Genomic DNA, 15339 nt, shown 5'->3' on the forward strand with positions numbered 1-15339 from the left:
TTTGTTAATCTTTACAATAGAAGATTATTATTTTACCGTACCACATACTATATTTTGAAATATCCGTTTCATGCAAAGATGTTATGAATAAAGGTTTATGGTAAAGTTGGCGTGTATGACAGCACCGTCCCAGAATACTTATGCATAGTCGGGTGCATAGTTTGTCTCCGTTCTTGAATGTGGTGGTTAATGGGGACTGATGAGATAATAGAACATTTGTAAAGATGCCGATGCCTAGACCAACTTCGAAATTGGACTCATTCCATAACGAAGTCGAGTTTTTTAAAGTAGAAAACCCCACCTAAAATTTTGAAATCGCGGGAATGGCGTAAGCCGAGTTTTTTAAGTAGAGAAAAACCGTCCTTAAAACTTTGTCGCATGTATGTGGATAGTTTATTACCATAATTATCGTAGGGGATTATATTGTAATTTTGTTTTGGTATTAATTTTGTTCTTTCGAATTACCATGCATCATGTCCTCATGAATTGCATGCCTCACTCTCGCTAGCACTTTGGTAGGGATGGTCCTGGAGACTAATTATTATTTCATTTTTATAGTTCCGCATTTACAATGTTTGCACTCTCATAGACAGCAGCCTACTCCTCTGTAATTTAGATATAGTGTTCACTTTAATAATCCGAAGTTTTTACACATTGTGGGTGTACCGTACGTACGTGTGTAATACGCCCACTTTAGTCATGTGACTAGAAAATACTCCATTATAAAAAAAGGTAAAAAGTAAATAATATGTATGTTTTCATCATAGCTTTTAAGTATTCTGATGTTACAATTTATTGCTGTATGTTATTTAAGCCAGAGGAAAGGTAGTATACAAGTAATATTATTGTTTTTTACTGCCAAGAAGTGAAAATGTTAAATAATTGAACCAGGAATTGTACACTGTAGGTCCGGCCGTACATACACTCTGAACTGTGAACTTCCGGGTCATAGAACGCCGACTGAGAGGTTATTGTAATTTTTGTAAAATCGATCTTTTTTCGGAAACAGGACACGTAACTTCATGAGAATTTAATCGTTTTTGAATTAAGAAATATCTATAATGTCTGGAAGGTTAAAGAAAGACAAAGATTTAAAATCTCAAGAGAAATTTCAGGCGGTTTTATCATCGTTATTACGAGAAGAAAACAATAAATACTGTGTTGACTGTGATGCAAAAGGTATGTATCCTTCAGACCAACCAGTGTATAAAAACCACTCTACTAGGCCTAAGCTACACCATAGAGACGGAAGAAACAACATGACAGTCGCGTAGTCACGTCTGTTTTTAGCTAGCCTAGCTAGGGCCTAGCTAGCTGAAAATGATAGCAGGCACAGAGTTTAGTGTTTTAAATATTATAAATGAATATCTAGGTCTAAAAAAAGTAAACAAAAAAATTAAACGTAAATAATATAATGAGTGACATTGACAACAAACAAGTCAATTGATATTTAAAAAATGTTAATATATATATATATACATATATATTAACTGTGTATGTTGTGTTTTATCACGTGACAAAATTCAAGGATAACAGTCAACATTCTTGATAAAGCAAAATTCATCATTAATGTAGCTTTTGAGTATTTTAATTATTTATTAATACTACTGACGTTATTTTTGTCTTGCAGCTCCAAGATGGGCATCATGGAATCTAGGCATTTTTCTTTGTATCCGATGTGCTGGCATACATAGAAACCTTGGTGTCCATATATCTAGGGTTAAATCCATCAACTTGGATACTTGGACAGAAGAGCAAATTGATGTATGTGCTGTCATCATTATAATCTTTCCTTATTTAATAAAAAATGCATCATATACTTGTTTAAACAATAAACTGCTAAATAAAATAGCGTTGTTTTTACATCCGTTGCTGCCAATCAATTACTGTTACATACTTCCATCTCTAAAGCTCTGTCTACACTATTAAACTTGATGTGATATTGTCAGACATAGCTTAAGGAATCTTATTTATTTTGTCACAAAATGATGTGATTATCTAAAAATGAACATGTGAGTTCATCAGTTACATACCCATCAAATGACATTGACTGAAAGCCAATGTTTGTTCTGTTCGATATAATTGTGAAATTATAACATTGTTTCTTTCAGAGTGTAGAAAATGTTGGCAACACAATTGGACGTCAGATTTATGAGGCCAATCTTCCGGCAACATTTAGAAGACCACAGACTGATTCGTATCCTTCATGATATTAATAAATATAATTCACTTTATAAGAGATAGGTTCAGCTTTTACTGTAAATTGTTGGGCTCATGACATTGTCAATAATTTAAGAGACTGGTTTTAAATAAATATTTTATTAAATACAATTCGCTTCGATATGCTTAGCTTTTACTGAAAATAATTGTTGGTTTAGACAGTATTTTAGAAGAAGTGGTGAACTTGTCTTATTATAACAATGGTAAAGGCATTTGTATATGAAATAAAATATTTTACCTTTCCGACAGTGTGGCTATTATGTAACAAACTCATTAGGCCTAGTCATTTAAAGCTCTGTCTACACTATCAAACTTTAGGTGACGTGATGTGCCCATTTATATGGACATGATGTCATGTATCAATACCATATTTGGGCATATCACACTTTTTTTGTCAAACTAATTTGATAGTGTAGACAGAGCTTAACACTACAGTGACTATGTTTAAATTCTTTCTGTGATACCAATTACAAAATTTGTAGGTTGTATTTAAAAGAAAACACAAAGTATTATATTATTATTCATATGATGAATTAAAAATTTGATTATTATTTCTGGAAATATTCCCATTTATGCGCTTTGTTTATTTTTTGAAATTAGTTTTATGACTTCCTAAAGGTTCAAGATTGCGGTAAAGCACTAAAATATTAGATACTGTACTACAGTGTTATCCTGCTTATATGCTTTTATTATTTAATATAAACATGTTGCAATTGGGCCCTAAAGAATAGGATCACAGGAAGGCTACTATACAATTGACACCTTCCTGCTGTGAATGCCATTTAAAATGTCAATATGAACTTGGGAAGTCAGTTAAAACCCAACAATTTCCCTTTAGTACTGTAAGTACTCTAGCATGTTGTTGCACCATCCAGTACCTTTATTAAGGACTTTGATTTACTATGAATTGATTGACTATCTTGAATATAAAATTGTTATCTGTGATCTGTATATTCAAAATAAATTTGGAATTTGATTTGCAATATCACTGTATACCACCAGTAGTCACAGAATCTACTCAACAGCATTTGGTTTGTGAGAATGTACATACATATTTGTAGAGTAAAGCTATGTCTGTACTATCAAACTAGTTTGACAAAAAAAGTTTGATGTGCCAAAATATAGTAGTGATATGACATCATCAAGTCCATTATATGGGCACATCACATTTTGTGTGATAGTGTAGACAGAGCTTTATGGCATTTTGTTTATGCTTATCAATTACTGTAAAATAGACGGGCCTTTTTAGTAGGGTTGAACAATCACAGATTTATTGATAAGCAACTTGTCATATGGTATCATAATTTATTTAAAACGTTTGCGGCTTTAAAAGATTTAGACTATCTGACCTGAAGTAAAATACAGTATAAAAAGTATCAAAAGTGTATTATGTAGAATGGACTAAGGTTTATTGATATATTTTTTCACATATAGTTATGGATTCAAACCTGAACAAATTAAGAAATGATACACCTACCTACAGATACCTTGCATTGCAACTATTTTCTGTTTCAATTTCAGTTCAATTCAGTATTATTTTTAAAATGCCATTTATTTAACCGGTTATTTCATATTGGTCCCATTTCTGTTGTTGTTTACATGTTAGTAATTTCTTTCTAGTAGAAACACTGAGACATGGAGTCTCTATTATTAAGTTTGTGAATTATGAAATACAGTACTTAAAATGTTGGCTGTCCTTAATATTGTATCTCAGCGCTTTAGAGAATTTTATTCGTGATAAATATGATCGAAAACGCTACATTGATAAATCAGTTCCAGTAACTAAAACCAAGGTATGTTATTATTATTAATTATGAGAATAGAAATTCACATTTGTATACAGTACTACTGCTATTACTAACTAATGTTGTTTTGGAATGTAGAATTAAAGTTGTATGTAAAAAGAAAATGTTTGTTTTTTCCTGTAAAATGAATTGCCTTGCATAGGATTTGAGAACTGTTGATCTGGTTGTAAGTATAGTTTGTAAATAATAATCAACTGTAGATAGTTTTTGTTTAGAATTTATTACTATATAAGAGAATGTTGGTACTGTACATTTGTTCCTTCCAAATTAGTTGCTGTATTGCACGCCATCCATACACATGGGATATCAAACTGACTGGAATTATACTAGAAAGCTTCTAAAGTAAATTTGAAAACAATGTGGGGGTAGGAGTTAAAGGATGAGGCGGGGGTTGGACATGGGGAGGAGTGAAGTGGGGAGGGGGCATGGGGAGGAGTTGAAGGTGAAGAGGTTAATACTTCCCAGTTTTATCAGAAAAATTGTCTTGTGTGTTACTGTTAGAAAGTGTTCTATCAGAAAATGTTAATTGTTCCCCTCTTTGATTCAGACTGAATTAATCTCTAAAATACCAAGACTACAGTTTGACGTAGTTAATAAAAATTGTGCATGTGGTGGTCGTGTATAGTTACTGGTAGTGGTGCTGTAATCTGGTTTAATCATTGTTTTCTATTGCATTTTTCATTTAGATTTCAATGCATGTTATTTTCAAACGATATTACCAGAAATGTCACATAGATTCACCATGTTAAAATGATTATACTGCATCTACCCTTTTATGCAATTTTTGTTTTTTTATTGCAATTCCTCATAATTTCTATATTGAAATGAAAAAGGAAATAATTATTAATTAATTAGTCCAAATAAAGATTACTGCATGTATACATATTATGTATTTAAAATAATTTAATAGTAATTTATGTCTCTACTGACTGATCAACTACACTATAGTACCTAGAAGTTTTTAATCATTACTGTAGAACTAGTGATTTCTCATCTCACAACTAGATTTATTTTTTAAAATTTAAATGTAATTATAGTTATAGAAATCTACATGAAATTTGAACTAATTTATTTTGATCATGAATAATGATACGAATTTCTACATTGAAGGGTTAAATATACAGTACTGTACGGTTGTTTGTAATGTGTTCTTGAGCACGAGGTGTATACCCTGTATTTATTTGTTGTGTTTTGGCGCAAACTCCATTTGTACAGTATTAAAAGTCCATATGGCATTGTTTTACAAAGAAATCCCATTACTGAAGCCTTGCTAATTATAATTACATTGTAGGATAATAAAACTGCATACATCTGACCATGTGATATGGTAGTGATATGCTCAAATATGGTAGTGATATGCTCAAATATGGTAGTGATATGCTCAAATATGGTAGTGATATGACATCATCGTGTCCATATATGGGCACATCACATTTTTTTGTTGCATAAATTTTGATAGTGTAGACAGAGCTTAAGCTCTACCCCTTTGCTATACTCTTTTTACATCGCCTAGCAAAACTCTGAAGCACAAGCATTTGTATGGGTCGCTCAGTGTGTGTAAACTTCAGAGTTTTGCAAGGCGAATGTGAGGTATGGTACGGAAAGAGTGATGTTTTGAGTCATTTCATGTGGAAAGAAAATAACCGATTGACAACTATTATATAATTATAATTATATTATTCATAGCTTAGATAATAAATTTCAAATTGACAATTAAATTATATTAATTGCTTTGCATTTAATTTTTTTTCCTTTAGAAAAAAGAAGATCGAGATGCTGAAAAGGAAAGAAGACGAGCTGCCAAAAAGACAGAAGCCAAGTCGCAGGTGCAACTCAATTCTGTCGCCAAACCTAGACACGTATGTAGATAAATATATTTTGTCAAGTTTATTTGCATGTATTTATTTTTTAATTTTTTTAATGTGTTTTTTTTTTCTTCTTCTGCTTGAATATGTCATCATTTATTATCTGAATAATATTGATATGATTGATTAGGTGCTTTAAAAGCTGTATGTGATTAATTATTCTACAGTCTCTGATCCTTAGTTAAAAAAAAGAATGTTTTTTGTATTCATGTTGTATGTAAAATGTACAAAATTATGTTCTATCTGGGCATTATACCTCCATGATTGGGCCTGCAATCATATTGTGTATTAGGGTATACATACATAGTGTATATTTTAAAGTTGTTTTATATTTTGTCTTGATAGCAACCAGCTAAGCCTGCTCCAGTTGTAGCTTCTGTACCAGTGGCTCAACCTGCTGCACCCAAACCAGTTCAAGCACCTGTGCCAAGCAGTGCTGCTGTGGACCTGCTAGGCCTTGGTAAGCACTATATTTAGATTCTGCGCAGCCTGGTGCTTCACACGGGTACTACTGTACCTGTAGAGGAAGCCCCTAATTAAATAATCTGAATAAATTAATTAATTAATCGCAACCTTCACAATCAAAAATCTCTCTCTTACTGCAGTAACTAAATCTGGTTTACTCTTTAAACTGTTTAATATCCACATTAAATTTAGCATGCAAGTTTTTTTCTGATCATACAGTACACACTATTTATTGCAGTAACTGCCTTATAAACTTCTACAAAACAAATCATACATTATTGAAGTAAAAAAGTTACTGCATAAACTGCAGTAGAATACAATTTGACATGATACATAAAGCTCTGTCTACACTATCGAACTAGTTTGACAAAAAAAGTGTGATGTGTCTGTAGTCTGTGATGGTAGTGATATGCCCAAATATCGTAGTAATATGAGGTCATCGTGTAGATAAATGGATACATCACATTTTTTTTGTCACATAAATTTTGATAATGTAGACAGATATTTACTGTGTTTCATTCTCTTTATGAACTTTTTACTTTCCTGTTTCGATTGAATTTTATTTTAAACAGGAAATAAAAATATTTGTGTGCATTGGTGATATATATTTTAATAGAAACATAACATTTTGTTGTTTTCTTTTTTTCTCTTAAAACTGTATTTGATACTTTAATGCTTTGTCTTTTCCGTGTTAACAACAACGTTGTTAATCATTAGACTTTCCTTTTGATCTTCCTCCATTTCTAGCTCATCCTTCCACTTTAACCTTTGACCCTGATACCTCATGTCCTAGCATTAACCTTACTAACACATTAGCAGTAGATTTTGTTGGTAAGTTTTTGGTCAAATCGTTTCTGCTTTTGAAAATGCCTACAAATTTTATATTTCTATACGGTCTAGAAAATTCTCTGTTTGTTTTCGAATGCAACTTATTCTATAATGGATTCTTGATTTCATTGAAAATTTAAATTTCAATACAAATGTAAATTTAAAATGAATGTTAAGTAATTTAATCTGTTCATACATAGGCGTGATGTGACACTTAGGGGAGAAGCATGTTATTAAAAAGGGCTAACAACGTGATATAAATCCATAATTATTTAAATTAAAACCAAAACGCGTTTACAATAATTATATCTTTTCATTGTTAAATGCAATAATTATTTACAGATCTATTTCTATATTTTTACTTTCTGTTTGAACATTTCATTTGATTGACATTTTTTCAGGAGTTTTGTAATTGCCAAATTAAATAATAATTTAATTAATTAATTAATGTTTACTTTGATCTGACAGTGGGTTGTAGGTACAATTAGCAACATCTAATCATCTTCTAAGAAAAAGCTTTTTATTGGTTATTTAGTTGGTTGTTTTAAATATTCTCTTGGGAAAACTCTTTTACACATTTTTATTTCCTTTTTCTGTACACATTTATTTTCAATTTAAAATTGGTTTCAATATGATCATGAATGACTGAATTTCAATTTAATCAGTATCACATTTTACAGTATGTATCAAATCAATCAAATATTGTGTTTAAATTGTACACAATAAAATAAACAATGTGTAACTTTGTAATCTCTGCTAGCCAATGGACCTGATCTAACTCCCACTGCTCAAGACCAAAATTCTAAAGCCGTTGATTTATTTGGCATGGGTAAGTTTTTCAATGCATACTGGTACACTAACATTAATAATTTGCAGTACTAGTTACATATCTAAAGGCTATACAAAGTACTCACAAAGTACTGTAGATAACAGTGTCTGGATATCAATTGAGATACTTTTAATAAAATAAATAATTAGCCAGAGAGAACTAACTTGTTTTTAAGGAGCTTTCGATATACAACGAATGCTCAACGTCATTTTAATTCATTGTGTGCATGCGGGAAAGTTTGAACATGCTTCCTTGCTCTAGCCAATGACTGATGACGAATCAATTGGCTTGAAATTGAAAACTCCCTATTAACTAATATAATATTAGATTTATTATACACTTATGCTGTAGTAAAAATATTTATATACATTTTTATTTGAAAGCACTAGTTGTTCTTGAGAAAGGCACAATAATTTACTCATGCAAAACTAAATAAATATATTGTATCTGATAATGGTAATCACACACAGATAATAGATTGCACCTTGTAATATAAGGCAATTGTGTATGAACTGGGCTTTAGTTTATAAAATGTGGGCAACAGGTCTGTGTAAGCTAAAAAGCACCTTGAATTATGGTGAATTCTAACGGCCAATTTACACAGACGAGCGGTAACGGTAAGCGGAAAACCGAGTAGCTTGTCCCACGTAGGATCTGCTTTGTGTGTAAATGGTCATAAGGAATAACATATTCTGTATTTGTATTACCGTTACCGCTCGGCCATAAGTGACCAATGGCATACTATACATCATATTAATTATGTGTGAAATATTCTTTGCTGCTATCTAATAAATAACACTGTATAACTGATACGTTGTATTCATAGCTACTCCTATCCCTGATGACCCCCTATTATTACCTCTACAACCTCAATCCTCAACGAGTCCACCAACCATCGCCCTCATTCCTGGTGAGTTAACAAACATCAACACACGGTTTACTTCCAAATAATAACAACTTACTAACTGCATGTTTTAATCAACTTTGGTTAGGGTTTGCATGTAGCCTTTGTTGATGACAATTTCTTTTTGACATTTGAGAATGTGACGTCAAAATACCAATACCATCAAATACCAAACACCACAATACCAAAAGTCCTTTTATCCCCCCCAAAAATCATCCATTAACTTGATTTTTTGAAATATAATGCTATGATGCAAGTATATTATAATATTGTTATTATATAATGCTTATCTTTTGTGTTATTTTCAATATTTTAAGATTTATTTATAGCTATCAAAGAAAAACAATATCTATATATAATCACAGATTATTAAACCATTATAGAAAACAACTGTTTTTTGGGAGGGAATCGCATGGTATTGTGATATCATTGGCGGAGACGTAACATTGTATAGGTCTAATCTTATCAAAATTGTGTATGAATATCTTAAAGTACAGTTGTTCACATACAACTTATGACAAATATAACAATTAATGTAACACATTATTATTTTATATTTCATATTAATTCTGCACCATGGCATGTTGGGAAGGCGCACTTTTTTATATGTTTTTAATAACATTACACTTTAACAATTCATTAATATTATGAATGTTGTTATTGACTGAGAAAGGAGCACTTCTTATTAACTACAATTTAAAAAGACTTAAAAACATTTTTTACTTGTTTAATAAAATCAGTATATTATGTGTACAGAGACACACTTCACTGCTGCAAATGTTTTGACACTTTCAAACAAAACTTTGCTACAAAAAGCATATGCATGATGGATTTGCAGGATTTTTTTCATTATTACAACTTTAAAATCATCTTTTTCACTTAAATGCATATAATGGGATTATATAGGGCTATATGCTTCTTTTTTTTAATGAATTTTTATAATGTCAGGTTTGTATAAATTTAAAAGGTTATTCAGTTTTTTCAGTAATTGTTTATATTCAGTGCAATTGACAGGTTTTGGATTTGCATTGCATTACAGGGGTCAATGTACTGTAGGAACTTACATCTGTCTACACTATCAAACTAGTTTGACAAAAAAAGTGTGATGATCCCAAATATGGTAGTGATATGACATCATTATGTCCATGTACAGTATAGGCACATCACATTTTGTTGTCACATAAAGTGTTGTAATGTAGACAGATCTTGATAGTACTGTACTTGCTGCATTAGCTGTTTGTTTACAACATGACTATGTGTGGTGCACTTCCCAAGACACCACAACTGGAAGTCTACTTGACTCACATGGGTTATCCTTATCTATGTATCCTTCAACTCTTTCAAAGATTTGTTGACAACAAGTCAACATTCTGTTTTCATGTCAACAGATAACCCTCAGCCAAAGCCCGTTCCTCAGGAGACCACCAATGGACCAAGCAATGAAGAAAACCTGTTTGGAGATGATGTCAGTTCTGGAAAATCTAACCAAAAGACTAAAGACTCCATTATGGCTCTGTTTGACTCTGGGTCTGCTCAGCAGCCATTTTACAATGTTCCAGGTATTATATTTCGTCAACTTTCATAGAGGTGCAATCCATGTGTGATAAATTTTCATAATCTGTATGCATCTTCAATTAGCCAATTCTTGGTGCTGTTTCTATAATTGTTACAGTATCATGGGAAATTTCTATGATACGGTGTCACATATGCATCACATTACTTCTGTGTCATAGGCGATAAGCCTAACCTTAACATAATAATGTCACTTGATAATATGTGATACTGTATTGCAGAATTTGCCTGGATATATAATGCCATATGATGCAGTAACAGAAAATCACTATTTGTTTCCATATAGGTGGATTATATATACAGCAACAGCAACAACAGCAGCCCCAGCAGTTTATGGTGAATGGTACTCAACAGCCACAGCAAGGTATGATGGCTAATGGAGTGATGCCAGGGTTTGGCCAACAGCAGATGAATGCCCAGCAGCCAATGATGAACAACATGCCGATGATGGGTAAGCAAGGTATGGTACCCAACCAAAACATGATGATGCCGAACCAAATGATGTATGGGCAGCCACAAAATCCACAGATGTATTTACAACAACAGGTAAGAGTATAATAAGCTGTAGTATGTGAAATGTTATAGACATCTCTACCAATGATGTCATGATGCCACGTTACTCTCCTTGTGGTAAAAAAAAACAGGCTGGCAATAGTTGGAATAAAGTTCAGATATAGGCTTACAGAAACGAGCATTTTTAAATTCACTGATTTAAATGCATGATGTATCAATATTACAATACAGTTTTTAATTTATCATCAGCTATAATAAAAGAAATGAATTATGACATTATTAGGTTCGAAAATTAGTAAATGTAGCCACCCAAAGAATAGCAATAGAAAGTAATACATGCTATAGAATGCATCATTATTGACCTGATGATGGTCAAATAAAGATCGAAACGTTGAATCATGGCTTGCCTCTCGTTAGTTGGGAGTCAGTATTATGCTATGTTGTAGTAGTATTATGACATCATAGTTTTTATACTCTATTGTATTGTGTTCCATAAGAATAGTGCTGCAGTGTTATTTTATATTTAATCATCATTTCAGGCACAATACATTATGTAAGACATAACCTTTACTGGCAAATGGTGTGATCCTTAAGAGGATCATATTTCAAAATATCATAAGCCCAGCATTAGTGATGTAATGATTCATTTGCTGCCACAATGTATTACATTTTAGATATCATAAACATTATGCGTTATTAGATAATGCTCTTTTTGCCGACAGAAATCGTCAATTCTGGAGCAAAAGTAATTCATCAGAGTTTGACTTTGTAAAGGTCCGTTGTCCAATGGGCAGTAAAATCTGTGATACCTAGCCCATTTTGGCCAATAATTGTTTTCAATTAAAATGTTGGTGAGGTACTTTATAACATCAATCTTTAAAACAAGATTTGTGTTAAAACTATCGATGGTCAGTGAGAAAACTTACATATACTATACTATATCCACAAGAATGAATTTAGAAAATTATTTTTGTTGTAATACGTCAGTACAGTATGTAAAGATATCAGACATAACCTTTACCAAAACATTCTGAAATTCTCCATACACTTGAATTTTTTTTTATACTGTTAATGTAATATATTGTGTCTGAAATATTCATATAGTCACCCAATATAATCTTATTAATAATCCCTTTGCTTTGCTCCCTATCTTTTTTATATTATGCACTTTTCTATTAATATCTATCAAGTATATTAATGATTTTAAATGTTATTATACTGTATGTGCTATAAAGTAACTAACAGGCCTACACATATATTGTGTATATCACACTAAAAACTGAATCCTTATAAAGCTCTGTCTACACTATCAAACTGACAAAAAATGTGATGTGCCCATATATGGACTTGATGATGTCATATCACTACTACCATGTGGGCATAGCACTACCATATTTAGGCACATCACACTTTTTTGTCAAACTAGTTTGATAGTGTGGAAAGAGCTTTAGGGAAAAGATTTAAGATTTACTGTACTTGTATTTTTAGACATTGCTGTGTTGACTTGTTTTAACTGTGTTGTATTACTCGTTTTAATGTAAAGTAATTTACTAAGTACAAAATGTTGCTTTTATTATCAACTGCAGCAATACCAGGTGCAACCAACAGACCAGCAGTTTCAGCAACAACAACAAAACAAACAATATCAACAACAACAACAACATCCTACAAACGCAGGTCAACAGTTTAACATGCAGACAGGTCAACAGTTTAACATGCAGTACACACCAAGTCAGCAGTTACAGCATTTCCAACAACAACAAACACATAACACACAACAACAACAACAACAAATGACACAGCAACAAATGACACAGCAACAAATGACACAGCAACAAAGGTCACAACAACAAATGACACAGCAACAAAGGTCACAACAACAAATGACACAGCAACAAATGACACAGCAACAAAGGTCACAACAACAAATGACACAACAACAAATGTCACAACAACAATTGACACAACCACAAATGTCACAACAACAATTGACACAACCACAAATGTCACAACAATTGACACAACCACAAATGTCACAGCAACAAATGTCACAACAACATTTCCATCAACAGTTTTTAGATTTGAGTCAGCAACAACAGAAGCAGACCGCCGCCGGCACAATGGTATCTTTCTTTTAACACTATTCTTTAAACATTTTTTTTTATTTTAACCTTAAAATGGATTAATTTAAGAAATGAATATATAAAATATGATGATACATTATCGTTATTAAATTCATAAAAGCCTAAAAATCAATACGCAAAGAATCAAATTATGCTTCCATTTGCAATTATGAAAATTATACAATTTATTGCTAGTTTTAAATTTGCATTGATCAAAAATATTAAAGTAAAATTTATGTTTATAAATAATATTTTAATAGTCATTTGTTTTTAGCAACTGCTATTTTTAATTTATTTTACCCATTTTCGCATGATTTATATTTTGTTTTATTTATTTTTACAATTATTTTTCTTTATCGTCATCATAAAGAAAAACATAGCATTTTCATCAATAGTACCATCGTCCTTTGAATATCTTCAGGTAGAATTTGAGTTTGAGGCTATTATCATTATTCAGTGCATCTCCATCTTACTCTGGTTTATCAGCACATTAGTGAACATGAAATCACCACAGGAAATCTCAAAAGCAAATTAATCTTACTTTACTTATCAAATGCATGTTGGTTTTTTTTGTTGCAATTTGTGTTTTTCTTCAGGCAATCTGCCTTTTCATAACTTCATTCAACCATTTGTTTTCTTTGTTACTGTAGTACAGTAGTACTAAGTAATTAGCTTTACTTTGGTTTGGTTTTGTAAAATCTTTAGACCTAAAAAAATGGGCATGTTGCCCAAGCACATCATCACTTGAAAGAAAATCGTGATGGCTTGGGCAGCATAACAATTTTGTTATTGATATTTTTTAAATACTTATTTTTTCTATTTCTTTAATGGACATTGTAGCCATTCATGTTTCCATTCTCACAATCATTATTTGTGTAAAACAATTCTTTATACTAGCAATAAACATGTCTGATTGGTTGTTCACCTTATTTACATATGGCAGCCCATGGGTATAGGCATGGAAAGCATGAGAAAGATATGCGCACTATGTCATATCAATGCATTTGAGCAGAAATACAAAAGAAGCATTTTAATATGATCATAAAAAACCAACTACAGTAACTTAATAATTGATGATGTAGTTTTCAGTTTCATAAATTAACAACAACATATATTATGTGGTTAGAGTACTAAACGAGAGGTGCATCATAAAAAGAGTTGCACAATAAAAAAGAGTTGCACAATAAAAAAGAGTTGCAGAATGGAATAGAGTTGCAGAATAAAAAAGAGTTGCAGAATAAAATAGTATTGCAGAATAAAATAGAGTTGCACCATCGACAGTTAAACCATAAAAGAGAGTTATGCCTAAAAGAGAATTGTGTGATAGAAAAGAGTTGTGTCAGAAATAGTATAACCACTACGGATTCATAATTGTTTACTGTCCAAATAATGCATGTATATGGTGTATAGGTATGCTTATAATAAGCAACACAAAGCATGTCATGATGTAGAATTTAGAAGTGAATGTGTTTTTCATTATTTTTTTTGCTCAAGGTCATATTTCATTTGATGTATTGTGTTAAATTCTAACAAGACAATAATGTTTTATGCGGTAGTGATGACAAATTATCATTTTAAACACTTTAATGGGATTATTTTGCTAGCTCGTATATAATTTATTTTTTTATCAAATAATTTCAATAAATTTGTATGTAAAATTATCACAATCATTTAATTATTAATTTAACTAATGTTTCCACAAACAATTATTTATCTTCAGCTACAATAATAAATAGAAATATCAAATAATAAATAAAATATTTATAATTTTTCATTAATTTTTTTAGAATTATCAAGCACAGCAAATGAGGCAGGCTCAGCAACTGCAACAGCTGCAACAGGTTTGTCTTATTTTATTTAAAAATGACAGTATATTAATGATGATAATAGCTACTGGACATGGTACAAAATCTTGATTGTTTCCTGATTTGCTACAGTAGCAACCCTTAAATCAATTTCAATAAATATTTCTTGAAATAATTTTATTTGGATCCTAATATCATAGAATCGAATTGTTAATCCAATAGATCGAAAGTACTAAAAATGGTTTCACAAACATTCAGCTTGCTTTCTCAAGTAGCATGTTAATCCTGGTTACAGTCTGGTCAATACATAACCATAGGAGATTTGTTAATGTTAAGGGTTTACCTTAGCCTAAGTGTGAATGCATTTTTGTGAGTTGTGCATTTGCTGATGTGTGCTAAAAGAAAATATA

The 15339-nt window shown here is 31.4% G+C and overlaps 2 protein-coding genes across 3 annotated transcripts in view; both read left to right on the plus strand.

The window, feature by feature from the left end:
• Positions 1–15339, plus strand: part of LOC144854763 (uncharacterized) — a 74844-nt gene that overhangs the window by 57261 nt on the left and 2244 nt on the right. The window lies entirely within an intron of this gene.
• Positions 1–15339, plus strand: part of LOC144854772 (uncharacterized) — an 18400-nt gene continuing 3061 nt past the window's right edge. Inside the window, exons 1-13 of one of the 2 annotated variants that reach the window (XM_078712746.1) lie at positions 1–100; positions 908–1179; positions 1631–1764; positions 2112–2197; positions 3935–4013; positions 4168–4191; positions 5783–5884; positions 6236–6350; positions 7944–8012; positions 8839–8922; positions 10305–10475; positions 10775–11034; positions 14912–14965. In XM_078712746.1, coding sequence (XP_078568872.1) covers positions 1062–1179; positions 1631–1764; positions 2112–2197; positions 3935–4013; positions 4168–4191; positions 5783–5884; positions 6236–6350; positions 7944–8012; positions 8839–8922; positions 10305–10475; positions 10775–11034; positions 14912–14965 — 1296 coding nt within the window. In that variant the 5' untranslated portion in view covers positions 1–100; positions 908–1061. The remainder of the gene's footprint in view (positions 101–907; positions 1180–1630; positions 1765–2111; positions 2198–3934; positions 4014–4167; positions 4192–5782; positions 5885–6235; positions 6351–7943; positions 8013–8838; positions 8923–10304; positions 10476–10774; positions 11035–14911; positions 14966–15339) is intronic. The other variant, XM_078712748.1, reaches the window with a different exon arrangement.

The sequence above is a fragment of the Antedon bifida genome, chromosome 10 (assembly GCF_963402885.1).
Source record: "Antedon bifida chromosome 10, ecAntBifi1.1, whole genome shotgun sequence".
NCBI lineage: Eukaryota > Metazoa > Echinodermata > Crinoidea > Comatulida > Antedonidae > Antedon > Antedon bifida.